Source organism: Oncorhynchus kisutch, linkage group LG5 (assembly GCF_002021735.2).
Source record: "Oncorhynchus kisutch isolate 150728-3 linkage group LG5, Okis_V2, whole genome shotgun sequence".
Classification (NCBI taxonomy): domain Eukaryota; kingdom Metazoa; phylum Chordata; class Actinopteri; order Salmoniformes; family Salmonidae; genus Oncorhynchus; species Oncorhynchus kisutch.
The window spans coordinates 55,101,847-55,115,047 of NC_034178.2; the positions used below are offsets into that span (position 1 = coordinate 55,101,847).

Here is a 13,201-nt window from a genome sequence, read left to right on the forward strand (position 1 = left end):
ATATTAATGCAGTGTAATAAGTCAATACTGCATGAAGAAGTTTTAAGTTTACTGCTGCCTGCCAGACCTGCGTTAATAAGCTCCTTATCAATTAATTACATGTAAAGTGCCATGTGCTGACCTTTCTAATAAGTGGAGGAGGAAGTGGAGGAGGAGGAGGGGTGAAAGAGGAGGACAAGGAGGAAGAGAAAGATAGGAAGAGGAGGAGATGAGGAAGAAGAAGAAAGAGGAAGAGGAGAAGGAGGATGAGGACAGTACTGACTCATATTAGCAAGCAGCGAGGCCCCTGGAGCCAAACAGCCCTAGGACCGTGTAGTAGGGAGGGCACAGAGGACAAACCTTATCAAGATGTGAAAGGGAGCTTTAGAAGGGGCAGAGAATGTGATGTAATGCTGCTTTTTTCCCCAACTACAATCCACAGAAGATTGTAAAGCCGTAACTGGCTTTACAACATAGTGTGCTGCTAATAATGTCCTGAGGTTTGTCCCCTAGTGCTGGGGTCTATCATCAAATAGAATATTCACTTTCGAGAGAAGAATGTTGTAGATGGGAACAAAATATGACATCTTGTGGTTCTGCTGAAACAAGAAAAATTGAATTATCAATATCTATCAAACATCTACTGATCTTTGAGCTTTGAAAACAGTAGAACAACATAAGTAGCTCATGGGACCACAATTCAATTAAACACATCAGAGGTTTGATATTCACTAAAACAATCTGAGAAGAAATATGGTCGTCCATCGAGAAGTAATCCTTGGAACTTTTATCCACTTAAAATATGAATAATGACATCTCTCTCTCTAGCAGTCACCATGTGTTGTCAAAACATGGTTGCAAAATCCCTCTAAAATCCCATCCCTCTAGGACTGTTTCATATGAAGAAAGAACATGATGTATCTCTTTAATATCATTTAAAGTGGCATGAGATTCAAGACATAGGGTTATTTTGCTGCACCAAACCTTCAGAACTGTGTATGAAATCTTAAATCCCATGGCGTGACCTGCCACCTCACAACCTGGCTGAGAAGTAATCGGGCACAGGCAACAGTATTAGTGATTCCTAAATTGAGTGTCAACCAGACCTGGGCTCAAATACTTGAAAATTATTTTAAATACTTTGAGCATTCGCCTGAGTCTGCCTGAAGCGCCAAATGGGCGGGGTTTGCAATTTGGGTACTTTTCTATTGGTTTACCCCAAAGCCAACACCTCCGTTGGCCGCCTTTCCTTCCATTTCTCTGCTGCCAATGACTGGAATGAAATGCAAAAATCACTGAAGTTGGAGACTTATATCTTCCTCACTAACTTCAAGCATCGGCTGGCAGAGCAGCTTACAGATCGCTGCAGCTGTACACAGCCCATCCAACCAACTACCTACCTCATCCCCATATTGTTTTTTTTGTTGCTTTTTCTGCTCTTTTGCACACCAATATTTCCACTTGCACATCCTCATTTGCACATCAAACACTCCATTGTTAATTGCTAAATTGTAATTACTTCGCCACGAACTTGTTCTCAACTGGCCTACCTGCTTAAATAAAGGTGAAAAAAAAATCATTTGAAATGATTGTTGGAAGTATTTGGCTGTAGGTAGCCTAGTGGTTAGAGCATTGGGCCAGTAACCAAAAGGTTGCTATATCAAACCTCTGAGCTAACAAGGTAAACATCTGTTGTTCTGCCCCTGAACAAGGCAGTTATTAACCCACTGTTCCTCTGCCGTCATTGTAAATAAGAATTTGTTCTTAACTGACATGCCTAGTTAAATAAAAGGTCAAATAAAACATGTGAAACCCAGGTCTGATGTTATCTCCCTCCACACACTGCTGTGCAAATCAAACACACTTCTAAAGAGCAGTATGGAAAATCCACAACAATTGAATTGTAGTCAAACATTGTGTCTATTGTATTGTATTGTAGAGCTTTTATGTTTCCTCCAACTCTACAGTTTGGATCTTAATAATCAGACCCTCTTCAGAAGGAGGAGAAGGCAGAGAGCACAGTTATTGATGGACCATTCCTATCTGGAGGAATGATGACAATCTGTTACAATCTGTTACAATCTGTTAACCTATCAATACATGCAGCAGATAGAGGTGAGTGTCAGCATATGAGCCTGTGTCTGTGTTCACTTAGTTTAGATGACCGTGGTAGAGATAGGTCTGGACCTGCTCAGGCAGATTGAATTCAATTAAATGAAAGCTGTAATCTGTAGTGGTGAAACTGCCACGTACATTTGCAATATTACAAGAACAATTATGTTGTTTTCAAACAATGAACACCGTTTTTCCCCCTAGGAGAACATTGCACAATAAAACAGCAAAGTATGTTCTATGATTTTTTTTTTTATAACCATGATGCAGGATGCTCCTCTGCCCCGTTTCATTAACAGAACAAAAACAATAATAAATGCACCTGGGGTGAACAGTGGAGCTGTTTTACCAAACGCGGATCTCAGTTTCAAGAAACGTTAATCTAATGCCAGGTTATGGGAGATTTCACTGATCAGATAAGTGTGATTGTTTTGGACTCAAATGAACTTAAAGTACACCAGGCCAGACTCCCTTTGAGTGGTGCGAGGAACCACAGCACAGCACAAGAAGAGGAACAAGACAAAAGCCCAAAAGCACAACCACAGTATTACTTTGATCAGGATGCTGAAGGACAAATTAAATGCCTCGGATTGCTTTTTTTTAGGTAAATTAGTATGGAAATATGTGGTATTTAACTTCAGAGTGTGGAACAATCTCCGAAATGGTTTCCTTTCATCCCCCAACTTCATTTTAAGCCCTTTTAATTGGGTTCTTTGAATGTCTGAGTAGTTGGTAGATACATTTAGATATGGTCAGCACTTTTTTTTAAGGGCATTGACCTCCACATGGAAAGTCTTATCCATTTTTACATGCCTTCATAGGGAGAACTGATCTGGAATTGTAAGGACCATTCCTGGAGATGAGAAGCAGGTCAAACATTTAATCGGAAAAGACATGGAACAAGGCAGGAACAGCATCAGCACACAGGTGTACAAGGACATAAGACAATCAATGCTGAAGCGGGGAGCAGAGCGGGGGAACAGACAGATATAGGGGAGGTAATGACAGAGGTTATTGAGTCCAGGTGAGTCCAATAATCTCTGATGCGTGTGATGGGGGAAGGCAGGTGTGCGTAATGATGGTGGCAGGAGTGCATTATGCTAGGGAGCCTGGCGCTCGATGCAAGAGCGGGAGCAGGCGTGACAGGAATAAGTGAACAAAAGAGGATATGTCATCACTAGCCTACGTACAGTATGTAAACATTATTTGACTTGCTTTCAAACTCAGGAAATATGTTGCTGTTCAAGTGTATGATTTGTTATGGAATAATAGTCCAATACCAATTTCTCAAGTTGATGAATCTACAGTAAGATTAGGACTACATCCCAATTATCTCTTCTTCCTCTCAAAGTGTGCACATGTTCACTTCCCTTCACTGACTCTGGATAAAAGTGTCTGCTAGATGACAAAAATGTAAATGTAAATTATTTGAAAGGAAATGACTGGTATAAGATATATGGTGGAAACTCCCACAAGCCAACACACATCCACCAATCCAATGCTTTTAGATTTGTTGGAAGTACTGACACGTCAGGTTTTTAGTTGTTCTGGGATTTAGCTGGACTAAAATCTTTGTGTAACACAGTCGCCACCTTGTGACAGATAATGAGACATGGGACAATGCAAATGTCTCAAATTACTATGGTGGTAAAACAAGTGTTTTTTTCTATCTTTACCACTAAGAGGAGCTACAAAACCATTTACCAATTGGACTCTGCTGTACTGTTAAGACAGATATACGTGTAACATTTTACCACTAAGTGTCAGTGTGTTAGAATTTCAACAAAAGAGTAGCAAAAGGGCATTTCGGATACAGATTCCCCACATTTATTATCTTGTTCTGTTCCTGCCTTTGCAAGGTTAATGATAATATATATCCTGTTTCTAGCATACCATGTTATTCATACATACAGGTAGTTTTCAACGTTATGCATATTATTTTCCATTCAAAACATATCTATAACACTTTAAACATGTGTTTTGCTGAATAATAATCCCTCATATAATACATACAGGAACACATACCACCAAGCAAGCAAGCCCATCTACATACTGTATAACTCCAAAGCAGGACTATAAGAAAACTGTGGTTACACACAATGGGCCTGAATTGAGAATCCAATCTAGTTCACCAAGTAAGAGATCCAGTCCACATGTAACAGGACAACTAAGGGGTTGATTCTCCTATGTCTTCAAACATGTAACTGTATGAATATAAATATATATATATACACATACACTATGCAGGATCAACTAGTACAGGCTCATAGAAAATGACCAGACCAGATCAGTGCATCTTTAGTAGACTGGGTCGAGTCATGACAAGGTGGGTGCTCTTTTCTTGAGGTACCACGGCTAATCTGGGGGAGAGAGATAGAGAGCGAGTGAAACAGAAAGAGAGAGAGAAAGACAGATCAAGAGATTGTATTAAGTCTTCCTATTTGCAGATGAAGAAGGCGCTAGTCTTAGAGTACCAGCTCAAAAACACCAAACTTCAGTTTGAGATGGTTTGTTATTCAGACAAACTAGCAGGCTACAACCACAGATGGCAATAACAGTAAACAAAGTGTTATCCAGTGCATCCATTTGATCATGTTTGTTCTGTGGCAGTTCTGTGCCACATGGAGAGAGTAAAAACATACTTTATAATGATTATCATAGTACAGTTCATGTTTCTTCTGAGTGATTCAGAATCTCAACTGACAAGCAGACAGTTAATACTGGTGGACATCCGGCTGTCAATAAACCAATTAATCAGCCTTCATCCTACATGTTGAATCCAACCTCCTACTAGTTAGTGGTCGATATTGTTTCCACAGACACAAGGTCTCAATGTGTCCGTTGTCACAGCCAGAAGGAAATTAAGAAGATGCTGATTATGAGCAATCAGTCAGTGCTCTGCGGAATCACTTCCTTCTGTACTGTATCTCTTGGGCTGTGGCTGTGATCAGACTGTTCCCTGTCCAGTCAGTTCCTACTATAGCTCCTGTACAGGGCTATGGCTGCAGCTTACTCCATTCTTATTACTGTATGCCTATCCTGACCTGTGGCTGTGTGCTGCAGCCTGCTCAGTCAGTTGTCTCTATAGTTCCTGGGCTCTTTCTGTAACTGCAGCAGCCTGCTTAGCCAGGCTACATGTGACCCTGTTTGTCTGAGGACGAGGAGGAAGTGGAGGGGGACGGGGATTGAGCCTTGGGGAACACCCTGTCTGTGGGAGTGATAGATGCTGGACTTCCCAGGCCTGAGGAGCTGGAACTACTAGACCTGTGCTGCCCCTGTCCCCCCTGTCCCTGGCCATGTCCCAGGTGGATGGGAGCAGGCCGAAGCGGTCTGACCGGAGGCGGCCTGAGGGGGGCGCTGGGCCTCCGTGCAGTCAGGGCCGGTTTGAAGGTGCTCATGGTCTCGGAGGACGAGGAACTGCTGCTACGGCGAAGGGCGGCGTCAGGGTCTCTGATGGCCATGGTGTTGGTGTGGAGGGGGCTGCCAGGGGGCTCAGAGGGGGGTCTGGACCCACAGGAGGAGAGGTGCTGCTGCTTCAGGGGCTCCAAGGTGTCCAGGACCACGTCGGGAGCATGCTTGGCCACGTTCTGCCGCTCAAGCTCAGACAGCTCATGCAGGGCGGTGTTCATGGTCTTCTCTATGTCCTGTAATACACAGTTTCACCACTGATATTAATCCAGTGTCTGACGTCCTGCAACACACTCTATCTTGGCTGTCCATAGTAGTAGATGATGACAATTCACACACACACACACACGCACGCACACACACACGCACGCACACACACGTACGCACACCAATAGAAAAAAGAATGGCCCATTCAAACATCTGCTCTTATTGTTTATCCTCAAACAAAATACTGACATACCAAGTCTTCCTAATAAAAACCAAACTGTTTCTTCTTGAAAGCAGGGACAAATGGACAAATGAACACTTCACAAATGGTTCCAATATTCTCTCTCTAATGAAGCAAACAAAGGGAGCCATATTTACATGTGGAGCTAGCAGCAGCTAGGGATTAGGAGATGAGAGACAGGGCAATGTGGGCCTCTCTCTCAGATGTCCTTCCCACTGCTGCCTGACTTTGTCCCTCTGAGTACTGGCTGGGATCCATAAACTATACTGGAAATATTTCTCCCTCTGTCTGTCGGTCTTTTCTGTCTGTCTGCCTGTCTCGCCATCTCTCTGAACAACAGACAGGAGAATATCCTCATTAGCTTCGACTGCACAACTCCGAGCATGGCTGGACTGGCAGGAAATAGTTATATTAAGAATAACAAGGGAAGTTTGGTCTTGCCTGACTTCACCCACTGAATCAATTGCTTTGATAATTATTAAGTCTTTATTGCAGTGATTAGATTCTCACCTCTGTATACCCTGATAAATGCTCTTTTGCCAAAACTTTTGTTAAATAAATCCACAAGCAACAAGAGATGAGTGGGCAACCTTCTTTTTTAAATTGGTTAGTTTATTTTCTGGTAGTCAGCATCCCATCATTAGGCCGGGTGTGCGTTTTGTTATTTATTTACTTCATAGACTCTCACCTCTGCCAGTGATTTCTGGTCGCCAAGGCTACCGTGGCGGGTGGAGCCGGGGGAGTGTCTGAGGGCGGGGCCATCACGGAAGCACTTTCTATCTGGATGGTTGATACTTCCTGTGCTGCTGAACGTGCTGAGATGGCGTTTCTCTGGACTGTCCATGCGGCCCCTGCTGACAGCCATCTTGTGAGGGCTGCAGGGACGGGGCATGACCCTAGGGGGCGTGTCCATACCTCGGGTGGGGCTGTGAGTGTCGGCGGTGCTCCTGTGGTGAGGGATAACAGCACCGTCTGAACGAACCCTCACCCTGAATGGCCACAACACAGAAAGCAGACAGACTCTCAAGACAGCATCAAGGACAGAGTGCAAAAATAAATTATAGCTCATTCAATACAACTACACTAAATGAACCATTATTTTGTAGCCTCTTCATGGAGGAAAACATCTCATCCTGCATGTGTCTAGAAAACCTGTTAACCTGCATTACTGAACTGTGAGCATGAATCATCATAAAGTCCATGTGTAGCCACCTTCCAAGAGCATCTCCATAGTGGTGTTCAGGGGTATGTTGTCTGTGTTCGCAGGGGGAGCTGCGGTCACGGTTCCTGGATGAGGTTCGGTCTCTGTCCTCCTGGTGGGGTCCACTACTGGCCTCACTCTCAGCCTTCCAACTCAGACTGTCTGAGAACGCATCTTCCCTGAGGTAACGGAGAGACAGAGAGCAGACGGGGGGTTTATTCATTCGTTTTTTGTATGCTGGCAAAATGCATAAACAATTATACAATTTCATTAACGAGTCACTGCAAATCATCTGGATACCCTTACACCAGAGATGATCTGAAATTATTATGTCAACAAACAATCCTTCGGAAACAAAATCTAACTCCAGATGTTGGACCTCTTCAAGTTATTATTAACAAGTACAGCACCCATTCCCCAGTTTCCACGGGCCCCTGATTTTTTATTTATTTCACCTTTATTTAATCAGGTAGGCCAGTTGAGAAAAAGGTCTCAACTGGGACCTGGCCAAGATAGAGCAAAGCAGTGCAACACAAACAACACAGAGTAACACATGGGATAAACAAACATACAGTCAATAACACAATAGAAAAGTCTAGGCCATAGTGGCAAAATAATTACAATTTAGCAATTAAACACAATCTAGATTTAATTTTAAATTGGAGATGCTTAATGTGAGTCTGGAAGGAGAGTTTACAGTCTTACCAGACACCTAGGTATTTGTAGTTGTCCACATATTTTTAAGTCAGAACCGTCCAGAGTGGTGATGCTAGACGGGTGGGCGGGTGCGTGCAGTGATCGGTTGAAGAGCATGCAATTTAGTTTTACTTGCATTTAAGAGATGTTGGAGGCCACGAAAGGAGTGTTGTATGGCACTGAAGCTCGTCTGGAGGTTAGTTAACACATTGTCCAAAGAAGGGACAGAAATATACAGAATGGTGTCGTCTGTGTTGGATCAGAGAATCACCATCAGCAAGAGAGACATCACTGATGTATACAGAGAGAAGAATCGGCCCGAGATGTGAACCCTGTGACACCCCCATAGAGACTGCCAGTGGTCCGGACAACAGGCCCTCCGATTTGACACACTGAACTCTATCTGAGAAGTAGTTGGTGAACCAGGCGAGGCAGTCATTTGGGAAACCAAGGCTGTTGAGTCTGCCGATAAGAATGCTGTGACTGACATAGTCGAAAGCCTTGGCCAGGTCGATGAATACAGCTGCACAGTATTGTCTCTTATCGATGGCGGTTAAGATATCGTTTAGGACCTTGAGCGTGGCTGAGGTGCACCCATGACAAGCTCGGAAACCAGATTGCATAGCGGAGAAGGTACGGTGGGAATCGAAATAGTCGGTGATCTGTTTGTTAACTTTTCTTTCGAAGACTTTATAAAAGGCAGGGTAGGATAGATATAGGTCTGTAACAGTTTGGGTCTAGAGTGTCTCCCCTTTGAAGAGGGGGATGACCACGGCAGCTTTCCAATCTTTAGGGATCTCAGACCATACGTAAGAGAGGTTGAACAGGCTAGTAATAGGTGTTTCAACAATTTCGGCAGGTAATTTTAGAAAGAGAGGGCCCAGATTGTCTAGCCCAGCTGATTTGTAGGGGTCCAGATTTTGCAGCTCTTTCAGAACATCAGCTCTCTGGATTTGGGTGAAGGAGAAATGGGGAGGCTTGGGCAAGTTGCTGTGGGGGGTGCAGAGCTGTTGACCAGGGTAGGGGTAGCCAGGTGGAAAGCATGGCCAGCAGTAGAAAAATGCTTATTGAAATTCTCGATTATCGTAGATTTATCAGTGGTGACAGTGTTTCCTAGCCTCAGTGCAGTGGACAGCTGGGAGTAGGTGCTCTTATTCTCTATGGACTTTACATTGTCCCAGAACTTTTTGGAGTTTGTGCTACAGGATGCACATTTCTGTTTGAAAAAGCTAAGTTGAAAAGTTGCATATCGTGGGGGCTATTCGATGCTAATGCAGTACGCCACAGGATGATTTTGTGCTGGTCAAGGGCAGTCAGGTCTGGAGTGAACCAAGGGCTATATCCGTTCTTAGTTCTAAAGTTTTGAATGGGGCATGCTTTTTTAAGATGGTGAGGAAAGCACTTTTAAAGAATGACCAGGCATCCTCTACTGACGGAATGAGGTCAATATCCTTCCAGGATATCCAGGCCAGGTCGATTAGAAAGGCCTTTTCGCTGAAGTGTTTTAGGGAGCGTTTGACAGTCATGAGGGGTGGTCGTTTAACCGCGGACCCATTAAAGACGCAGGCAATGAGGCAGTGATCACTGAGATCCTAGTTGAAGAAAGCAGAGGTGTATTTAAAGGGCAGGTTGGTTAGGATGATATCTAGGAGGGTGCCCGTGTTTACGGATTTAGGGTTGTACCTGGTAGGGTCAATGATAATTTGTCAGATTGAGGGCATCTAGCTTAGATTGTAGGATGGCCCGAGGTGTTAATCATATCCCAAATTTAGGTCACCAGGATCAGTTAGAGATGAGTGTGACGGCATCCCAAATTACACACTATTCCCTTCATAGTGCACTACTTTTGACTAGTGCACTAGCGCACGAGCTCTAAACAAAAGTAGTGAACTATAAAGGGTATAGAGTGCAATTTTGGACGCATCCTGTGTCTTTCCCTAATTAGGGTTTAATTCTGTCATCTCCATGGTGATGGATGGTGATTGGCTGTCGGGTAGGGTTCCGGAAGGATAAATGACCAGTTACAGAGTGACCTTAATGTTCCATCCTTGTCATGCGGAAGTGTTAGTTCAAGAGACTGAGGAGAGGACATCTCGGTTAATTACTAATTGGGGATTTATTTGCTTTGAAGTGCTTGGTGCTTACTGTATGCCAACTGCTGCATTGACACTTTATCAGACTAATGCACTTTGGGCACAGTTCATGATTATTGACTATTGACATATCAATTCACTGTTATTGACATGGACTCACATAACCTGGAGGCCCCATGGTAGGGGTGCACAGTCTGTCTCTCCTCTACTGACGATTACAATAGAAGTGCTTATCCTAAACAGAGGCATGTAGCATTTGAGCAGTTACACAGAAATATTGTACTTACATGTCCTGCACCACAATGTACTGATGTGGGATGAGTCCGTCCACTCCGTTGTGTCGTCCCTCCCACCAGTCATCAGAGGCTCTCAGGTACAGCAGCAGTGATGCCCCCTTCTTAAAGGACAGCTCTCTGGGAGTACGCCCCACATAGTCAAACTTAGCGATGGCCTCGATCTGCTCCAGTTCATCATCACTGGTGTGAGGTCCTGTACCGTTGTCCACTTCATCAATGGCACCTGGCCCACTTTGGGGACTGTCACTAAATGGTGTAGAGAGAGAGACAATAATATATTGTAGATAGATAAATACATTAATTGATAGATTCAGATAATGATAAAGAAGGACATAGTATAGTGCTTTGGACTAAACTAGCCCAACAAGAGGGTGAAGTCATTTGAAACACAGAACTGGGTCCAGTCCTCTAATCCCCTTCTCTACATTGGTTAATCTCCATCTTCTCTCCCATCCAAGCAGAACCAAGGCCCAGTATACTATAACATCACTAACCAGTACTCTTCTCCTCCAGCCATGCACTTCTCATAGACCGGTCCGTCCAGCTCACGGTGGCTCGGGAAGATGACCTCGTTGTGGATGATGATGGTCTTGATGACCTCATTAACGTGTGTCTGACAGGCCACAGGATCGTGACCATCAGGTATGGGCATCAGAGTCGGGCCGAAGCAGGTAGCCAGGTTATAGGGATCCATCATGTTCTCATCACTGTACTGGGATAGACTGGAGAGAAACAATGGGGAATTACAGTTTTCTTTTATCACTTTGGTGTAATTTTACAACTTTTAGTTCAAAACTCAAAAAGGCTGATTTTTTTCTTTATGCACATTTTCAAGTACAACACACAAAACCACACAGTAACTTTTTCACCAAACCTAAATCAGTGTTTCATCTAGAAATACCTTTCATATAAAGTCACTGCCTTTCACAATGCAATGCTTACATTACTTTTCATATGATTCTCTTCTCATTTGTTTAAATACATTTGACCATCACTTAATCTAACTGCGCTTAACGGTTAATCACTTAACCGTTTGGTAAACCTATAGATTTTGAACTGGTTTGTCTACTATATATGGGTTTTGAGAGCTACAGAAATACAAGGGGAAAGTGGATACCTAGTCAGTTGTACAACTGAATGCATTCAACTGAAATGTGTCTTCCACATTTAACCCAACCCCTCGGAATATGAGTGGTGAGGAGGGCTGCCTTAATTGATATCCACATCTTCGGCACCCGGGGAACAGTGTGTTTGTAAAGTATTAACATCTAAATGACATGTATTACCCAACAAAATAACATCTATCCAGATGTCCTCTACAGTTATTCATTAGTGCAAAAAAACCATTGTATTTTTCAGATATAATTGCAACATACTGTAGGTGTCTGTAATCAAATGTAAGAAATTAAATGAAACAAATAAAATTAATGAAAATAAAACATAACATGTAGTACCTATTAATTTGCATCAAGCCTGTCTTGAGCATTTGAACATAAATTCTCCACCAAATCACAGTGAATATCCTCATTGTTCATGCACCGTGGGAAAAACCCTTTGGCATGGCGAATCCAAGCTTGACATTGGTCTGTATTGATGTCGTCGCATGCCTCATCCAAGGCCAGAAGGAGGGTGGCACGCTCATGGGGATGGCGATCGTCCACCTTCCACCTTTCCTCAATAGGGTTGAGGAAAGGAGAGTATGGGGACAGGTATAGGGTCACTAATCGATGATTGTCCCACGCAATGACATTCACCTTGACATACCGGTCTGCTCAATTTCATTGCGAAAGACATTGAGGTGTGCAGCGTTGTAGGATCCAAGTAATGGCCTACGTCCTACCAGATCATCTTCAGAGATAGGTGCAACCATGGAGATGTTTCCCCCACGTTGTCAAGGCACGTAGATGGTCATCCATTGACCGATGAGCAAATCAGACTTATTTTTCTTCTCCAGATTCCTACCGCAAGCTCTGAACCTTTGCACCTGGATCATCGCAGCTGCTATCCGAGTGGCCACTCCTGGCCAACGTCTCTGTCCCGAAGCAAGAACCAATTAGCCTGGAGCTAGCCTTGCTAGGCCCATATCCCGGCTAGCCGAAGAAGTCCATCAGCCACTCCTTTGGCTACAATACCTATTTTGCCAATTGGCCTGGACCCCGCCGACCCTTCACGACTGGACTACCGACGTAATTTGACCAAGGGGGTTTATCAACTGGCTCCTCCGTCGCAACGTCCCCTGAATGCCCATCTGCTAGCCTGCTAGCCGCAGCCCGCTAGCTGTCTAGAGCATATCGGACTGTTAGCTTAAGAGGCCCATCGGACAAATTCTTTGGCCACTATACCTTTTCTGCCTATTGGCCTAGACCCCTTTAACCACACGAAGCCCTGCTGATCCACGATGACTGGTCTGCAGACGTAACAGCACGAGGGGGCTACAACAGACTTTCTTCCGTCGCGAGGTCCCTCCAAGGCCCCTCTGCTAGCTTGCTATCCCCGGCCAGCTAGCTGCCTGAATCGCAGTGTCTCCGGCCAGAGCCACTCACTGGACCCCTATGATTACTCGGCTACACATGCCTCTCCCTAATGTCAATATGCCTTGTCCATAGCGGTTTTGGTGAGTAATTATTGCCTTATTTCACTGTAGAGCCTCTAGCCCTGATCAATACAACTTAGTTAACCCTTTAATTCCACCTCCCACACATGCAGTGACCTCACCTGGTTTAAATTATGTTTCGAGAGACAATATCTCTCTCATCGTCACTCAGTGCATAGGTTTACCTCCACTGTATTCACATCCTACCATAACTTTGTCTGTACATTATGCCTTGAACCTATTCTACCGTGCCCAGAAAATGTATAGCCTTTAGCCGTACTCTTATCCTACCCCTCCCCTGTTCCTCTGGTGATGTAGAGGTTAATCCAGGCAATGCAGTTGCTAGCTCCACTCCCTTTCCCCAGGCGCTTTCAT

General features: G+C 44.1%; 1 protein-coding gene across 3 annotated transcripts in view; it reads right to left on the reverse strand.

Annotated features, from left to right (window-relative positions):
• Positions 1 to 2,957: 2,957 nt before the first annotated feature.
• LOC109891285 (SLIT-ROBO Rho GTPase-activating protein 3) overlaps positions 2,958 to 13,201 on the reverse strand; it is a 72,136-nt gene continuing 61,892 nt past the window's right edge. For all 3 annotated transcript variants that reach the window (XM_020483709.2, XM_020483707.2, XM_020483708.2), the window contains exons 17-21: positions 10,728 to 10,955; positions 10,225 to 10,479; positions 7,160 to 7,327; positions 6,636 to 6,936; positions 2,958 to 5,735 (exon numbers count right to left, since the gene is read on the reverse strand). In XM_020483709.2, coding sequence (XP_020339298.1) covers positions 5,223 to 5,735; positions 6,636 to 6,936; positions 7,160 to 7,327; positions 10,225 to 10,479; positions 10,728 to 10,955 — 1,465 coding nt within the window. In that variant the 3' untranslated portion in view covers positions 2,958 to 5,222. The remainder of the gene's footprint in view (positions 5,736 to 6,635; positions 6,937 to 7,159; positions 7,328 to 10,224; positions 10,480 to 10,727; positions 10,956 to 13,201) is intronic.